Source organism: Mastacembelus armatus, chromosome 12, assembly GCF_900324485.2.
Source record: "Mastacembelus armatus chromosome 12, fMasArm1.2, whole genome shotgun sequence".
NCBI lineage: Eukaryota > Metazoa > Chordata > Actinopteri > Synbranchiformes > Mastacembelidae > Mastacembelus > Mastacembelus armatus.
In genome coordinates this window covers 4951730-4969698 of record NC_046644.1, presented here as the reverse complement: position 1 = coordinate 4969698, position 17969 = coordinate 4951730, and the positions used below count along the sequence as shown (strand labels likewise).

General features: G+C 41.5%; 3 protein-coding genes across 6 annotated transcripts; 1 reads left to right on the top strand and 2 right to left on the bottom strand.

Annotated features, from left to right (window-relative positions):
• Positions 1-643: 643 nt before the first annotated feature.
• LOC113124703 (regulator of G-protein signaling 7-binding protein B-like) lies at positions 644-4653 on the bottom strand. Its single transcript, XM_026297771.1, has 6 exons — positions 4513-4653; positions 4077-4249; positions 3390-3520; positions 2022-2163; positions 1824-1894; positions 644-1459 (listed from the first exon to the last, which is right to left on the bottom strand). Exons 1-6 carry the CDS (start codon positions 4651-4653, stop codon positions 1368-1370), a joined length of 750 nt encoding a protein of 249 aa, XP_026153556.1. The 3' UTR covers positions 644-1367.
• Positions 4117-11741, bottom strand: rnf180b (ring finger protein 180b). 4 transcript variants are annotated; one of them, XM_026298371.1, is made up of 8 exons: positions 10557-11741; positions 10128-10223; positions 9012-9773; positions 7878-7997; positions 7395-7614; positions 7163-7288; positions 6195-6416; positions 4117-4249 (listed from the first exon to the last, which is right to left on the bottom strand). In XM_026298371.1, exons 1-7 carry the CDS (start codon positions 10611-10613, stop codon positions 6220-6222), a joined length of 1578 nt encoding a protein of 525 aa, XP_026154156.1. In that variant the 5' UTR covers positions 10614-11741; the 3' UTR covers positions 4117-4249; positions 6195-6219. The 4 variants fall into 4 exon arrangements, with proteins under 4 accessions (XP_026154156.1, XP_026154157.1, XP_026154154.1 ...); XM_026298372.1 differs by lacking the exon at positions 4117-4249 and having other exon boundaries at positions 5482-6416; positions 10557-10649; positions 11634-11733; XM_026298369.1 differs by lacking the exon at positions 4117-4249 and having other exon boundaries at positions 5482-6416.
• A 1240-nt stretch (positions 11742-12981) lies between these two features.
• On the top strand, positions 12982-14232 carry htr1ab (5-hydroxytryptamine (serotonin) receptor 1A b). The gene has a single exon (XM_026297880.1). The coding sequence runs from the start codon at positions 12982-12984 to the stop codon at positions 14230-14232; it is 1251 nt and encodes a 416-aa protein (XP_026153665.1).
• Positions 14233-17969: the final 3737 nt, after the last annotated feature.

Genomic DNA, 17969 nt, shown 5'->3' with positions numbered 1-17969 from the left:
TTAAGAGGATAAAGTAATAACCTTTTGAAAACTAAGTTCTTTTGGTTTTAATTTATGATTAGATTTACTGTAGTAGATTCAATTCCATTCCCACAGTTTTCTACCTAAGACCATCTTTAATTTATCAACTGAAATAATAGTTTTACTTTGTCTCATACTCTCCTACTATTTTTTTTGCGCATCTTCATGCTCATGAATTTTCTACACCTTGTCATTTTTAATTCTTAGAAACTGGAGCTAATAATGGACACTTGGCTCTAGAGGAAGAGTCATTGTGTGGGGTTTATCTTCACAGGAACCGGCTCGGGACTGATACATTTCATGTCATTACTGCTCATTTTGATATTTTGTAGATAATATGTTTTGTTTTGATACTTCCTGGGCATTAACAGTTCTCACCTGTTCATGCTGAGCTCCGTAAAAGTATTAATATTCAACCTCTGGGGAGCAAGAATACTGCCAGAAACTTTAATCGAGATGCCAATAAAAATCTGTAGTTTTTAACAGAAAGTTATGACCTGTTGGCAGAGAAAAGCTTAGGTGGTTACACAAAAACCATTTCAAATATCATTCCAACATTGGGTTAAAACATAGATATTGGAAATATCTGTATGCTAATGTTCAGGCAAAGCTTTGAAACTGCTTTTTTTTTTTTTTTTTTGCTTTTTCTAGCATAAAGTTATTTTTACATATCCACTGTTAAAGTATAAGTTAAAAATCTTTTTTTTCTATAGTAAGTTAAATGTTTGAAGTATGTATTATGCACCATAATGCAGTAGATGAATTGCTCTGTGTTCTTGGTATCACAATATCTCTACTTAACGTTTCGGTGAAACACATCAGGAGGGGGCTGGGACTAAATCATCTTATATTGTTACACATTCAGACATGGAAGGGTGACACATGCACAGAGAGACTCCTGAAAACCTTATAATGCCTCTGCATAGCCTCATTATATACATTAATTATCTTTCAGTATATAAAATCATGAAACAAAAGAAGAAAGAGCAGGAAGGAAATTGCTGTTTGATTAAAATTAAAAACAAAGAAAAGAAGCAGGGAGATATAGCAAGGGTTAAGTCTGATACTGGACACCAGCCTGTGTCTCACCGCTCTGAACCCTTGATGCTCCTGCCTATTTTCAGGTCCCTGGTCTGCACTGTATTTTTGCTTTATTTCATCTCTTACTCCACTTCGAGTTAATCTCTTAGCCCTCTTATTGTTGCATTAGCCTGGTGGGTAATCAATCAGTAAAAGAGACCACAAGATTACTATTTAATATAACACAGAGGGAAAATCCTGTAAATAATGCTAATAGCATAAAATGAGATTACACCAGAAAACCGAACAAACGAAGACTCAGCCTCTCAGCCAGACACCATGCAGCAGAGTCCAGGGAAGCGTCTCTTCCTCTGTCTGATCAGTGGGTGAGGAGTCAGATTCAACAAGCTGCTGTCATCTGGAACAAACAAGCACTCTGTAAATAACCTTGTGTCATCCTGTCCCCTGTTTGCTTCCCAGTCATCACCTGTGGCATGTGATTGTAGTGTGAATGTACATCCCTAGTAAACAGTATAACAGTGTGAGGACTGCACTGCTTTGTTGATACCATTCAACAGATCTTTGTTCTTTCGTGTTTTGTATTGGTCTGTTTTTCACAGACTGAACTAAACTGAACACCTATTCTACAGTATTCTGAATTTCTGCATCCAAAGTTGCAAAACCTCAATAAAAACATTAGGGAATGCTGTAAGAGGTTCAAATGTCTTTGCCCTGTTTCACAAACAGTTTTATGGGTTTCACTTAGCATAGACTTTACAAACCTTGGTTTTTCAGTGGCAATGGCATCGTGTCCCTGAGTTTGCTGAGTAGGTTTCGCATCTCTCGCATGTCTCTGTGAACACGAAGAAACTGAATCAGCAGAAAGGTTTTGCAGACTTCACAGCAGCCAAACAAAGTGTTTACTCTGCATCAAACATGGTGTAAGAATGAAATTTAAAAAGTGGGTGCAGTCAGTGTACCTCTCTATGTTTTCAATGTCAGTTCCCACTAGCCACTGCTCCTGAGGGAAGTCGATGGGAGAGGAGGATCGGTCCTCCAGGATGGGAACATCAGAACTTTCATCCAGCTTGAAGTCCAGCTTTGGCTCTGAGTCTGTTCCTTAAGGGCCGAACACAGACAGCAGCACTGAGGCACCGTCAACAAACACAGGACAAACACTAAAAACAGCATCTTAAAAAGATAAAAGTGATTTTCCCTAAAAAACAAACAAAAAATTTTTTTTGTGATTTTTGAAATTTTGTGATCATTTTTTGTGTGTCTTGAATTAGCTTATGACTCATTCAGAATCTAAATTCTTCAAAAAGTGAATTATTTTTAAAAAGTTAAATAACCTGAGACCATGCAGCAATTGTATGGTGGGACAGGAAACTCACATCATCAAATCATAAATGCTATATCTGTCTGTTCTCTAAATATAACAAACTTTTATTTTCATGTTATTTTTATTGCTCCCTAAAAATCCAATGAAAATGAATCAGTGCCCTGCTAACAGCTCTTTGCTGCCCTCTGCTGTTCGACAGTGTCAGGTGTACCCAACAGTAACTGTCCTCTAGTTCAATATCCACAAGAGAAGCCATGATCGGAAGGAAATATCATTGGAATAGAGTCTACTGGAGATTTTAGTTACATTTGCATCATACGGCGTGAAGGTTCAAAATGTAGTTTGAGGGACAGACCTTAATCTTCAGAACTAAGATATATATGTGTATGTGTGTGTGTGTGTGTGTGTGTGTGTGTGTGAAAGATGGCAGGAACTCAGTTAACCTGTGACAATTTGCAAATCAATCAATTCTCTAAGTTCCTGTTTCATCCGTTTTCTCTCTCACATCTCATAGTGAGTCAGTATGTTCGGGCTTTGCATTGTTTGTCAGACAAAGCAAGAAATCTGAAGCTCTCAAACTGGGAACATGGGAACTTGTGATTAGTTCTTATTCTTTCTTAACATGGTACAGTCTGAACAACTCACTGGTTCATTGATAAAGGAACTGACAGATAGATATAATGTATAAACTGTTAGTTGCAGCAAGTTTTACTGGCTTGTTGTGATGGGCAGATACAATATTTCCAATGGCACAGCGTCAAAACCAAATAAGGCGATTTTAGTTAGACCCATAGTGTTCATGATAGCCATGTGATATACACAGAGGTGGATGAATGGACCAAATCTGTGCTTGTTGGCTTTTCTCCAGATGTAATGTGTCTGTGTTCTTTCAGGGCAATTTACACATAAATGTTGTTCATCCAATTTTGTTTACACTTTGAATCTTCTGAATTTTCTGTCTAAATTGACAAGATAAATTTATCATGGTTTTTATCTGTGTTGGTACGTTTCCTGTGAAGCTGCAGCACCCCCAGCAGGCACATGGATTTGAGCATTTCCGTTATGAACATCTCCAGGCAGCACTGCAGCTGGATGAAGAGCCGACAAATCTCGGGGTGGATCTCTCCATCCTCTGGACTGCAGCACGGAGAGGAGGACGAGGAGCAGGAGGAGAGAGGAGGACAGGAGGTGGGAGAGCATGCAGACAGAAAGACAGACATTGAATATGTACTGTACCATAAAGCTGTTCAATTTCACCAGGAACCTGATGTAACCAGTCACAGTGAGTGTCTGTATTGCAGTACCAAGCAGGAATAACTAAATGTTAACTTGATTACCATCATGTTTTAATTGGGGGTCAGACTTCAGAGCCTAACACTACATATAAATCCTAACTGTGCAGAAATGAATGCTTTGTAAACAAAAAAACACTTTACCCAGTTTTGTTTTTATTTTGTTTTCTGCATATTATCACTTTTGTGTCTCTATTACTGTACTGTGATATGAGGCATGTTCTACCTTTAAAGAACAAGCAGAAATAGTATGTTCTACATCTGGGTTCAAGAGGTGCAAATAATCAGGAGCAACGTCAGCAGCGCTTTCAGCAGCAAGAGCAGACGAAATGTTTCATATAAAGTGAAAAAAAAAAAACCCAACATATCTTTCTAATGCTGACATTTTGGCTACTTCTCACCCTGAAACAGAGATGACGGCTAGGTCGTGATGCGCGGCCCGTGCCATGGAGCATCCTTTGGACCGCGTGTGGTGCATCTGAGCCCGCAGAGACGGACAGTCAGCTGAGATCTCCCCGACGGATATGACCTGCTCCCGGTACAGCGCAACCAAGGTGTTGAATTCTTGGACAGTCTGGAGAGAAACAAAATGAAAAACAAAAGCATCACCACCGGCTGTTGTCACTGGTACTAACCTGATATTACCGCTTCTCCAAAGGAAATCGATTAGTACTCTGCACAGCTTTAAATGACTCTCCGCGCGTTGTCCATTTTGCGCCACTGCTGCACCTGCACAATGGTGAAAAAAAAAAATCGCTTCTACACGAGAACCTATCCCGTCGTACAGGAGCTACGCTAAACACTGACGTCTCATCAGCCATTTGTTTCAGCGCTCACCATCCTGCTGCCGTCCACAGCATCCTCCGTGCTCTCCCTGCGCTCCCTGCGCTCCGGCTCCGTCTGCGCCGCTTTACTGATGGGAAAGATACTCCCTGCGGATCTTGGGCGCTTTTTCCGCCCGTACGGTGCAGAACACATGCATGCACATCCACCACCGGAGACCAGCCAGAGACACACAGAGGGAGAGATACACCCTCCTCTTTTCTAGTAGCTGCTTTGTCCTCTAAGAGGGGAAAAAACTATGCCCCTCAAGACGCAGCAGGATCGAGGGTTTGATAAGTGTTTAAAGCCCCCGCGGGAGTTTTGTCGCTATTCCCGGACCAGGGCCGTGTCGCGGGCCGGACAGACCCCCAGCAGCTCCCTCCGCATCCCAGCCAAGAGGAGAGTCACCTTCAGCCCCTCCTGAAGGCCGACAGGCGGGCTCCACCGTCTTCCGCCGCGCGTTCACAGACAGAGCCAACAGCAAAACAAGTCGTCACCCTCCGACTCCCAATTAACTGTTTAGGAGCAGCAGCACTCCTGCTGTCCAAAAGCAGGCCGTTTTAAATCATCAGAAGGCTGGTTCTACCACAGACCACCATCCACCTGCAAGTCGTTGTTCTGCTGCAGATGCAGCTTAAATTCCAGGCTACAGCATTTTGCCAGTTTGTGATGCGACTGTGAGCGCGCTTGTTTAAACTTCAATTTAGAAGCTGCATTTATTGTACTGCCCACCAGGGGGCAGAGAAACCAAATCTCGCTCAACATATTTCATTTCATTGACTGTTAACACAGAACATACAGATTAGTTTTCTGTTTAGACAGATTTTTCTTATCATAACCCATTTCCACTGTTTCACTGATGTGATACTTTCCATGCTGTCACTGAAAATATGAAAACAATATGAACAGAAACGTATAAACTAAAGAGATTTCCCTTTAAACTATGAGATTACTGATGTCACACATACACACAACACAAAGGTGCATATTTAAAGGACACATTTTGCCTCGATACAGTTTATTTTTTTGGGGGGGAAGACAAAAAAGGGAAAAGTTGAGTGACAGCACTTTCACACTCTGCTGAAGGCACAGATTACACAGTAAAATGGATGTTTTACCCATTTCTCAAACTGATTTTCTATCTGTTCTTCCTGCCCTTGCTATCAGCTCTGCAGTCAGTCACTGCTCTCTTCCCTTTGGTTTCGTTCCTGAGCATCTCTTTGTTATGTAAAGAAAATATGTACACAACTGGCAGCTTTGTGTTCTCATAAACAGTCATTACCACCACATAATTCTGCCACAAACCAAATATGTCATAACCACGCAGCACTTGTAGCAAGGCTTTCCAGATGATGAACAAAACAAAACAAAAGGACACCACTCTGCCTCAGGTGTGTTACTGCACTTATACCTTGGGTACTTAATGCAAGCATAGAACAACAAGTGTGTTAATCAAGTTAGTTCGCAGACAGTTAGCCCATATTCTTATCTCTTCCATCCCAAAATTTCAAACCTGCAAATATTCATATGTGTTGTTCACATTTCCTGATCACTGTTACCCTCTGCCATATACTGTATGTATTTTAACACTGAGCTAGAAGGTTCGACTTGACAAACTCTGACACTTGATAACTGGTGAAACTGGTGAAGAATGCACAGTACACTCGCTCTGTAAAGAAAAAAGGAGACTGATAAACCTGCTCTCAGGCTCTTTTCAGTGTCTCAGAAGAAGTAGCAGTACATGAGGAAACAGAGGAAGAGGAAAGCCAGGATCCAGTTGACTGAGTGGATACAGACGATGACCAGGCCGATATCAAAGAGCCAGCCGCGCATGTCAGTGAGGTCCAGAGTGTCCAGTGTGAAGCCTCCATGGGCGAAGGGCCAGCGTCTCCTTACTGGTGCTGCCTGTCTCTGAGATCCTGAAGTTAGACAGATAACATTAGATTCTGTTTTCAAAGTGACTGAGCCACTTGTGTTCTTGCATTGACTTGAATTTCTGTCAGCTCATTTTTGCAACAGGGCAAATATTTCCATCCCAGTAAGTTGTCATCTAACCTAAAGCCCTGAAGTCCAATCCTAAAACTACTTTGGAAGTTAAAGGCAGCTACTAGGAAAACAACCATAAAAAATACAATTTCTGTGTAATTTTCATAAAAAATGAAAAAGTCTAATTAAAATTCCAAGATCCAGACTGTTTCATTTGCAAGTTAAAGTTGTGCATTGCAAGCCAAGTTAAAAATGAAATCACACTGCAGTTTTTATCACACTTTTGGAAGCCTTTTGAAAAACATCCAACATTATGTTCCAGTTTGTAGCATCTAAAATGTTGCTGTACTACTGACATTTTATTCTTTGTTAAGCCATTTATAGGACTAAACTGTGAACTCCTGTATAGATAAAGATTATTATTGTGAGAAAAAAGATAACCCTTCACAGGGTCATGGAACAACACAAGCAAAGCGTGACAATGAGGTCAGTCACACAGAGAGAGATGGGGGAGAGGACAGTGCTGCTTAAAAACACACCATTATGTTTTCCTACACTTCCTGCTTACCCTGAATAGTCCAGAGGCTTCGGTGTCAGAAGATTACGGTGGAAATTACAACTTTCAAAACAAGACCCAAACATGTTCACTCAACCACAGGACAGTTCTGTGGTTTCTTACCCCAGAAGATCCGGAAGCCCTTGTGGAAGCTGGGCAGAGGCCATTTTGCACATGGCGCACTCTGGAAGTTCTGCGTGCGAGCGTTGTAGACTTTTGGGAAGAACGTCTTTGCTGCTTGGGCGAGCTCTGAAAAGAGAGAGAACAGCAAATTGTTAGATTTCATGAGCTGGAACGAGCAAATGTAGATTTTCAGTTGTATCCAGATACCAGTTTTGCAAATGAGGAAGCTCACCTTTGTGAAAACTGGTGTGGGAGATGAGGGCACGGCACAGAGGGCAGGGTGTGTTTGTTGGCCGGTTCCTGGCGAGTGTGCGAAGACATGGCTCACAGAAGCTGTGACCGCAGGGCTGACAGCTGAACGGGCTGTAGTAGATGTCAAGACACACGGCGCAGGTGAGGCCCTCTCTGTTCTCCTCCTCACTGTCCAACAGTGAACTGCTCACACTCCCAGCCTGCACACAGATACAAACAGGGTAATATCTTCCATCCTCAGCTCAGGTCTTTAGAGCAGTTTTCAGGTTATAAATGCTCTGATCATTTTGACAGCACATTCATTTCAGAAACTTCAGAGCTAATACAATTTAATAGGTTTGGTGCTTGCTGATAAAACTGATTCCTCAGTTCATTCCTATATTCCATGTGTAACTCAATTTTATGAAGTGAAAAATATCAAATCTCTCCAAAAACCTGACTGGCATGAACTCTCCACTCTCACCTGCTCCTGTTCCAACTGACTATGCAGCCATCGCTCTCTCCTCCTCTGCTTCCTCCGGAGGCTCTTCAGGCGATTCTTCTCTCTTTTGCTCAGTTTGATTGAGGCTGGGGAGTCTTGAGGCTAGGAGGGTAACATGCATACACACACACACACACACACATAAAATCATGATGCCTAAGACTGATTCAAAAGCTGAAACAGAATCCATAAGCAGAGCTATGCTTATTAACTGGATTTGTGAAGACAGGATTTCATAACAAATGCCACAAATTTCAACTGCTTCATTGTCTACTGAGGTCTGCAGGCCAGAAGGCGCAGCTGAGACCAAATCACTGATATCCCCTGATGAATAAAATCCAAGAACAAGACAAAAGTTTGCTACACATGTAATAACAAAAAATAAAGCAAACTCAAATTATTTTTATGTGTGATGACAAATATCTTAAATTTCTCTCTCTTATATAAGCTATATCTGCCCTTGGGAATTCATTAAATGCACCAGGGGAAATACAGACATGAAGCCTAAAAATCACAGAGGTTAAGGATAACGTGTCTTATAGTCAGTGTGGACTGACATCAGATAAAACAGAAGTCTGTCTGCTCAGTGAGATGCACAAGTTAATATGTCAATTGGCGTTTTAGTTTCACTGGATGACTGATTATCTGAACACATAACAGAAAAACAAGAAGGCACCATCACTATCCACAGTGCAAAAATTGTTTCATCATGGAAAATGAGAGTCACTCTTCTCTGTCATCATCTCTGCAGCTGCTCACCATGTCACTGTGTGCCACCGCCAACAGCTGCATCACTAGATCCAACTAAACGATAAATTCATTTGTTGCCAACTATTTTAATGATCACATTTTATGAATTTTATTTATTAGTTGCTGCAACCCTAATGTATTGCTGATATGGTTGATTTAAACTCCTTACCCAAGTATCTAAATTTGAATAATACAGGCTTTTTTATAGATGGATATTTTTGCCTTTAATAGATTGTGACAGTGAATGAAAAAACAGGAGACCTGAGGACCAACAGAGGGGTGCAACATGCAACAGAAGTTCTTGTCCAGAATCCTAACCCAATTATTATGATTTTTTAAAACTTGCTTTAAAGAGCAGCAACATACCACCACTTCCTCCTCCTGCTCAGCTGCACTGTCAGAGCCGGTCCTTCGCCTGAGGAACGGGGCTGAATCAGAAGTACCCTCAAAGATAGCTGTGGTTTCTACAGAAGGCTCCACACCCTCCACCGTTTGCAGCAGCTCTGCCTCCAGAGGGGACTGCCTCCCTCTAGAAACAGAGGGACGGCTTGTGACAGCGTTGAATGATGCCTCACTGTCTGTCTCAAACTGCCAACTTATGGGAAAAGAGACAGGTGACTGTATGGAACTGCATGGCCCTGCCCTTGACACATCAACAACAGACTTGTCCATAAGACGTGCAGGGCAAAAACATGATGACCTGAAAGCAGCATTATTTAACAAACTGCACCTTCTCCTTTGAGAGATGCAGTGCAGAGGACTGAAAGGAAACGACTGGGTATTTTCACTGTGGGTCAGTGAACTCGAGGCCTCTGCAGGGCTGATGTGGGACACTACAGCAGAGCAGTTAAGCTGTGTACTGTCCAGGGCAGTTCTGTTCAGCTCAGCCCCTTCCTCACTCTCCTGAGGCCAGTCTATCAGGCGACCCGCCTGTTCCTCCTCAGGCCTTGTCCTTGTCCTTGGCTGGACTATGAGTATGTAGCGTTTGTGGTCACGGTCCACACGGCTTTTGTTGAGGTGGATGGTGGTGTCCCGGCCACATGGGCACTCACTGCGGTTGATGAAGTTAAAGCTGCCCAAACGAGCTCTGCAGTTCTGGCAGCTCAGTTTTCCTACAGTCCACTGGGCCTTGGTAGAAACCAGATACACAGATCACATTGATAACTTGTAACTGCCATTAAGGTCAACGCTGACTGATTTCAAAAATCTAAAATTGAAAACATATTTTGCATTGCTTAACACTTTTTGCTTACTCCATATGTGTTAATTCGACTGTCTTCATTGAACATGTGTGTTAAAGTCAACTAAAATACACAAAAACAACTGTGGTACGCACTATACAGTATGTAATTTTAGAACTAAGCAAAAAGTGAAGTACTACTTTTTTCACTTTTTTATATTTATTCTCATAATAAATGGGAAACACACAGCACACACATGATTTCAAAGATCACAGTAAAACTGTACCTTCGACATAGTTACCTGGTGGACTGAGGTCAGTATCCATTCTGGCAGCGTGTCAACATTCACATGCCAAATGCTACAAACAGCAGCTGAGCCTTCACTCGTGTCCTCAACCTGTTTTGACAAAAACAAAACCAGTTTCTCCAAAACGTGTTGGCAGGTATGTTGCAAGACGGACACACAAACTGCTGCTTTTAAGTTTTATAAACACTTGTTTTGTCTGACCATCACCAAGCCAACACACCAAGCCAAGACCTTCCAATGTAAAGCTGAAATTCATTTTAACCAGCTGATAAACTGATTGATCAACAATTGTTTCAGCAAATCTATTACATTCAGAATCAAACACATTACTGATTACTGGATAAACAAAGGCCTGAGTAAGTTTACAGATGAAACGAGGATTTACTTGCCAAAAACATCAGATATTTAAAAATTTTCACGCACCGTTGCCAAACAGGTTGAATCTAGGACTCCTTTCCGACACCTCCTGCAGCGGAGCATAGTTCCCTGTCTTCAGACTTACCAAAAGGTCCAGCTCTGTCAGTGGAAACAATGAGCACATTCACGACACGCAGCTGCCCTAGCACTCACTCTTGTAAGGGTGACTATCTGCTTTAAAGGAGGATGGGCTGAGAGAAGCAAGATGCTTCAGCCTGATCCTTTTTTTTTGGGGTTGATGTTTTCAAGGTCAGTGAGAAGGGGCACATGTGCTTGTGATGTGAATACTGAACAACCAAAAATAAATCATTCATTTATTATTAGATAAGAAGTACCCTGACGCTGAAACCTGTCAGACTGCATTAATAGTATATTAGTGTTGCTGTCCTTAAAGCAAACGAGGAATAACTTGTTTTAATAATATAGTTAACCCATTCAGAAAGAACAGTGCTGTTGATTAAACATAAATGACTGTGATACACACTATGACGGGTGACGGTATCTGAACATAGCAGCCATATGTGATGCTGAGCATGTCATTAGAAAGCATCACCATTAATATTCTGCAGGTACAAGTTTCTGGACTCTGGCTGCAGGGATCTGCATCCATTCATCCACTAGCGGGGGCTCTGTGCAGGGCTGTCCAGTCCCCCCACACCTAACTGGGATTATGTACGTGGGGCATTTTAATGAAACTGGCAACTAAAGGTGGATGCCCACGATTGTGTAGAACATCAGTGCATGCTGCTATTTTCAGATTTCCCTTCGGTGGGAGTGAGGGGCTGAAACAGTGAACAGCGCAGGCCAAAGCGCTGCACAATGTTTTAAATTGAATTTCAAATATTTAAAGCCTATTAAACCTACGATTATGTGACATGATAATAAAGTGGTTATTCAAACAGATCAAAGATCTGATCTGTCAGGGTGGCAGAATGAAAACTGCTAGTTCACGTTATCTTAACCTGCTAGCTCCGACCTAAGCGCCGCCAACAACATCATGCCCTCTTCCTGCTTTTAGACAGAAATAACATCTTTCCGACCATGACACGACATATTAATATAGTAGGCTATGACCCCACCTACCTGACAGTTGTACAGGCAGTTGAGTTGTGGTATACAAAAATACTACAGCACAATAACAAGAAAGTTTAGCAGGCTATTCGTCATAAATACGGCAGTGACATCACTAGGACTAGGATACTACGGAAACTCTAATAGACCAAAAGTCAAAAAGCTTAATTGTCACCAACAAAACATAAGATCTTTATTCTTATAAGCTAAGAGTTCTCCTGCTAGACCTGTACGAATTAAATCATTTGCCCCTGACCCCCAGCAGGTTATTATATATCTCTCTATATATAATATATAATATATTATATATAAAATATATATATAAATCTTTCTAACAGTGTGCACCACATCACCATAACAAATTCCAATCTGTTTCTGATTGTGTGTGTCTAGGTATCTTAACCTACTCTGCCAAATGAAAAATAAAGCAAGAGTATTCATCTAAAAGTCAACATGTTCTTTTCATATTTATTTCTCATTTGCAATTACACTGCTCCATAAAAAAACCTATAGGCTATATACTGAATGTACACATTTTTCCTGTTTGGATATCTTTGTTTTACAGTATCATGTACTTGAAATGATAATGTTTGGGTTTTTATTTTGTAATTGAAGTAGAAATTGACTAACGCTAGGTGGCACTGTCAAGCCTGGAGGCATCACTGATGCTGAAACCAAAAGCAGGAAAAGGCCTCAACACCCGTAAAGGTTAACTATAATTACAGTCATGCAAATGTGGGGATAATTGTCACATTGACTGTTATCAAGATAAATGTAAAATAATTATTTCTAATTAGTTACTTTATAAAAAAGTACATGTATTAATAGAAAATGTATCCCATATTATAAAGACTACATCATCACCCGCATTTCAGTATCAGTTGTTGTTGGTTAATGATTAAAAGTTAAGTTTTTTAGGCTTCATGCATTCTTTAATAGCCAAACAAAAGGTGTCACTTGACAAACTTTCCAAAACGACATTAAAATTGTGATTAAAACGTTTTTTTCTCACCGAAATAGCAAAATCTACTTGCTTCAAGACAAATTAGCAAGAAAAAGAAAACCAGTCCTTCAGTCTGAAAAACAAAAATAAGAGAAAATAATTTTATAAAATCTGCCGGTGCTGCGGATTAAACAGACACAAAAAGAGTGTGTTACATCCTCACAGACCAATGACGCATTTTCCATCATCGGTATAAATACGCAGCATCATTCTCCGTCAGCAGCGAAGACTTGAAGTTCAGACCCTTTGTGCAGAACTACAGTTCACCATGCCCTCTTCAAGGTACGACGGTGTGATGGGCACCAGGCTCTCCAACAAGTAAGCGAAGCTCTCCAAAAACATAAAATTCCCCCAGCGATGGAGGGTACGAACAACACAACAGACTGGTCTCAGTTTGAGAACTCTTCGAACAAAACCCCCAAACCCGAAGACGAGGAGGTGAAGCTGAGTTATCAAGTAGTCACATCCTTTCTGCTTGGCGCGCTCATCCTGTGCGCAATATTTGGGAATGCGTGCGTGGTTGCAGCCATCGCGTTGGAGCGGTCTCTGCAGAATGTGGCCAACTACCTGATCGGTTCTCTGGCTGTCACCGACCTGATGGTGTCGGTGCTGGTGCTGCCCATGGCGGCGCTCTACCAGGTCTTAAACCGGTGGACACTCGGCCAGGTTCCATGCGACATCTTCATCTCTCTGGATGTGTTGTGCTGCACCTCGTCCATCTTGCACCTGTGCGCCATCGCTCTGGACAGATACTGGGCGATAACCGAGCCCATAGACTATATGAAGAAGAGGACGCCGAGAAGAGCAGCAGTTCTAATCAGTGTCACTTGGCTGGTCGGGTTCTCCATCTCAGTGCCGCCTATGCTGATCATGCGCTCCCAGCCCAGCAGCATGGCAGAGGACAGGGCGAACCCTAAGCAGTGCAAGATCAGGCAAGACCCCTGGTACACAATATACTCCACATTCGGGGCTTTTTACATCCCGCTGACATTGATGCTGGTTTTGTACGGGCGGATATTCAAAGCGGCCAGGTTTCGGATCAGGAGGACTGTGCGTAAAACCGAGAAAAAGAAAGTGTCCGACTCTTGCCTGGCGTTATCCCCGGCCATGTTCCACAAAAAGACTCCTGCAGACGTACAGGGCAAGAGCTGGAAAAGGAGCGTGGAGCCCCGGCCGCTGCAAAGCGTCAATGGCGCGGTGAAACACGCGGAGGACGGGGAGTCTCTGGAGATCATCGAAGTTCACAGCAACTCCAAAGGCAACCTGCCGCTTCCCAACACCCCGAGCTCCGTGCCGCTGTTCGAGAGCAGGCAAGATAAGGCGACTGAGGCGAAGCGGAAGATCGCGCTGGCACGGGAGCGCAAAACGGTGAAGACTCTGGGCATCATCATGGGCACCTTCATCCTATGTTGGCTGCCCTTCTTCATTGTCGCCCTGGTTATGCCTTTTTGCCAGGAATCGTGCTACATGCCCCGCTGGCTGGAGGATGTCATAAACTGGTTGGGCTACTCCAACTCTTTACTCAATCCCATCATTTACGCGTACTTCAACAAAGACTTTCAGAGCGCTTTCAAGAAAATTATAAAGTGTAATTTCTGCAGACCGTGAGGATGTTAGTTTTGTGTGTCTCTAAAGACTCACCGGATCTTTGAGGTTTGATCAGAAGAGATCTAAATAAAAAAAAGAGGAGCCGCTCTAAAAACCCTACATCCTATGAAACGGCATAAAGAGACTGTTTTGAGTAAAGAATAATAAATAAATAATAATTACTGTTCACCATTACCATCGTTAAATATTCCCAGAGATGTCAGTAGCCTATGCATAGCTAAGGCTGTGATCGTTTGATTGAAGCGACATGTTTCTCATTCTGTTCTGTAATGTGCAATAAAAATACTTTTTTTAAATACATGTTCTGGAGTCATGAAATTTATTTTTTAAAGTCCACATTCACCAACTAAATGATTTGTAAAATAAGAATACAGGAAAGGTGAACAATTAGTCAATCAGCAGAAAATAAGTCCATATTAATTTAGATAAATCGTTTAAATTATTTATAATCTAAAAATTAAAAAAAGCCACATACCAGTTTCTTAACTGTGAGGATTTGCTGCTTTTCTCTATAGTTAGTTAATTGATTCACACATAATGAAAAAGTCTGTACTTGTAGGGCCACTGACCTAAATACAACTGCATGTTTATGGCTGTATGTATAAATAAGATAATTTAAAACTCATTAAATGATCCATTCAGCATCAACACTGAAAGATGAAAAGCACTCAGACTGCTGTGTTGTTCTCAAACCTTCTTTTACGTTACGTCAACATGACTGTCAGTGCTTGAAAACCAGCTGCCTCATATTTTCCTTCTGTGTTTTCCACTGAATATAGCTGTGTCCCAGCTCCTGCAAAGCATTTTACAGATGTGCATGAAAATAATAGGTATTAAAACATCTGGACCTCCTGCAAAGTGTACAGTGAGACAGTACAAGCTGCCACGACATGTGAATTGGAAACAGAAACCTGTGCACCTCAGGTATCAGTCACATCACAAACTCATGCCATGTGGGCAAGCACCCCTTAAACTGACAGAACTTCATTTTAAATTCTAGTGGAGATCCAAGTGTGTCCAGTAGCAAATTATTTCTGTCATGGTTAATTTTTTGGAAATGTGTGTTAAACTGATGCTTAACACATCTTGATTATTTCAATTTTATATAAAGGTAAAGCCATAAAACCATGGAGTCTTTGATTGGAATAGTTCTTTCAACAAGCTGAAAGCAAGTGTGATCCTATCAGGCTGTAGGGGAAATAACCTTAGAGGCAAATAAAATGGGGATATATTTATATATTAAGGGGGTTTAAAGCCTATGTAATAATGTGAATTGGAGGACTTCCTGCCACCAGATTTCACAGAATATGGTCCCTTGGAGGAGAAAATATGTCACCCTCCATCACGGTGCCTTCAGACAGCACCCTGACAAACCAAATTGTTTCCCCTGCAGCTCCACCTGTGCTCTGATACTACAATATTGTGCATATTAAAAGTTTATCTCATATATGGATCTCATGGCTAATTGGGAAACAAAGAAAACCCTTATTACAGTCCGAAGAAAAACATTTTGTCATTCCACAGGGTGACATTGACGTTGAGACCGCTCAGATATGGTGGGTGGGGAAAACAGACGCAGATTCACAGAAGGGGAGACAAAAAAGAAACACACACACACAACACACATAAGCAGCCATGAAGAGATTTGCCATTGTACTTCTTGTAATTCTTCTCTGCCCTTTTCCTCTATCACTCACAGCCTCATAACATAAGTCCATCTTAAAAAGGCTGTGAAAGGGGCACACAGATGGATGCTAGAGAGGTGGTCGCCATAGCAACATATGGGGGATGCAAACTCCGGGGGCCGAGGGGCAATTACGTGATCAAAGGCCTGCTGCAACATGGGAATACAGAGGTGTGTATGAGGGGCCCACAGATGGCAGCTCCCTCAGACAACAATCAGGTGTCTTTTTCATTTTTATTTATTTTTTTGTTTCACAGGGATCAATACTGTACAGTGAGAGCCAAAATCTTTCTGTTTCCCTCATTGGATTTTCCCCTTTTATGTGAATTAGCGCTAAGTTTATTATAACACAAATTTTCCATATTGTCTAAGAGGATCATCATTTTAGTACTTCATTTGAGTTATATGTTTACACTGAATGAAATGTTCAAACCAAACACTGCCTGCTTTTTGTGACTGAACCATGTGGTGCCTCAAGAGACTCCACTATAACTGAAATGCAGTTCAGCGGGTTGCACAGCATTACTTTGTAATGAAGGTATATGTCTTCATACATTTGCCTAGAATGTGGTGTTAGCATCCTCAGGGGGAGTTTGCATTCCACAGATTAAACACACACAGTGTTTTAGTATTTTTATCCTGCTAAGGGTAGGCCAATAAATTAATTATTGAAGAAATAGTTTCTTCACCAGAACTTTATTACTAGTAACGCAGCCAGTAAAGGAAATATATTGAAAAAAATAAGGGGGTAATATTTATTATTAAAGTTGTGTTTGTTTCATGCTGTTATAGAAAAACATTTCAACAGGAGAAATTCTAAAAAAACATACAGTACTGTGCAAAAATAAATAAATAAACACAGGGGATGCTTTATATATAAACCACATAAATTCTGTTTTCATTTATAAATTAATTTTATACAAAGTATGGTAAAAGGAACAAAACCTAAATCTAATCAGTATTTGCAGCTCTCTCCTCTACTCTTAAACCAGCAGCAGTTCTGTGTTTGACCTGCCCACAGTTTCTCCTGCAGCACCTTGGAGAAGCTGCTGCAGTCCTTCTGTAGATTCAGGCTGTCCCAGTGTTTCTGTCTCTTCATGTGATCCCAGACTGACTGCACATTGCCCAGATCAGGGCTCTGTGGGCGTCAGACCATCTGCTTCAGGATTCCTGGTTCTTCTTGCCTCTGAAAATGGCTCTTCATGAACTCTAGTGGGTTCTTTATGGTCTTGTTTTCCTGCACAATGAACCTGGGATCAATCAGACATCTAAAACATCTGAAGTCCCTAAAACGTCTGCACTATACTGTATCTGTATATGTTTGTAGGCTCAAATGAATAAATTGTGCTCTAACATTCATAATTTGTGCTCAGAAACTATCACAGCAGAGTTAATGATGTGGCTGACTGGGAAACATTACTTTTTACTCCTCAATAGGAGGCTTTTTAATAACTTTCGCTCTCATTTTATGGATTTCTGAGTTCAGTCATCATCATGTGAACATCAGGAACTTAGATGCAGTGCCTTACCAAAATCTTTTGATTGTCTATTGCAATTAGAGGAGGCAGTATCAAATTTGGATCTGTTCTCTATTTGTTGCTTTAGTCCAATGCTTTGCATAGTTGTAGCAAAAATGAGCTTATAGATTTGTCCTGGCTGCAAAAATGAATTCAGTTCAATGCACTTTACATAAAAACCCAATAAATCCCTTATGAGCAGCACTTGGTGACAGTGGAGAGGAAAAACTCCCTTTAACAGAAGAACAAACCTCCAGCAGAACCAGGCTCAGTTTGGGCGGCCATCTGCCTCGACCGGTTGGGGTGAGTGGATAGAGGAGAGAGAAAAGAACAGCAACAATAAACAACAAATAGACACTGCAAGGTGGTGGGGCCAGTAACTGCACATCAGCAATATACAGCTCCAGGACCAGGGACACCTGCAGAAGGTACAGAGAGAGAACAGAGAGAGAGGGAGAGAGCACAAACTAGGGGAGAGAGAGAGCACAAGGTTAGTGACATTCAATAGTGGAATATAGAAATATATGAACGTGACA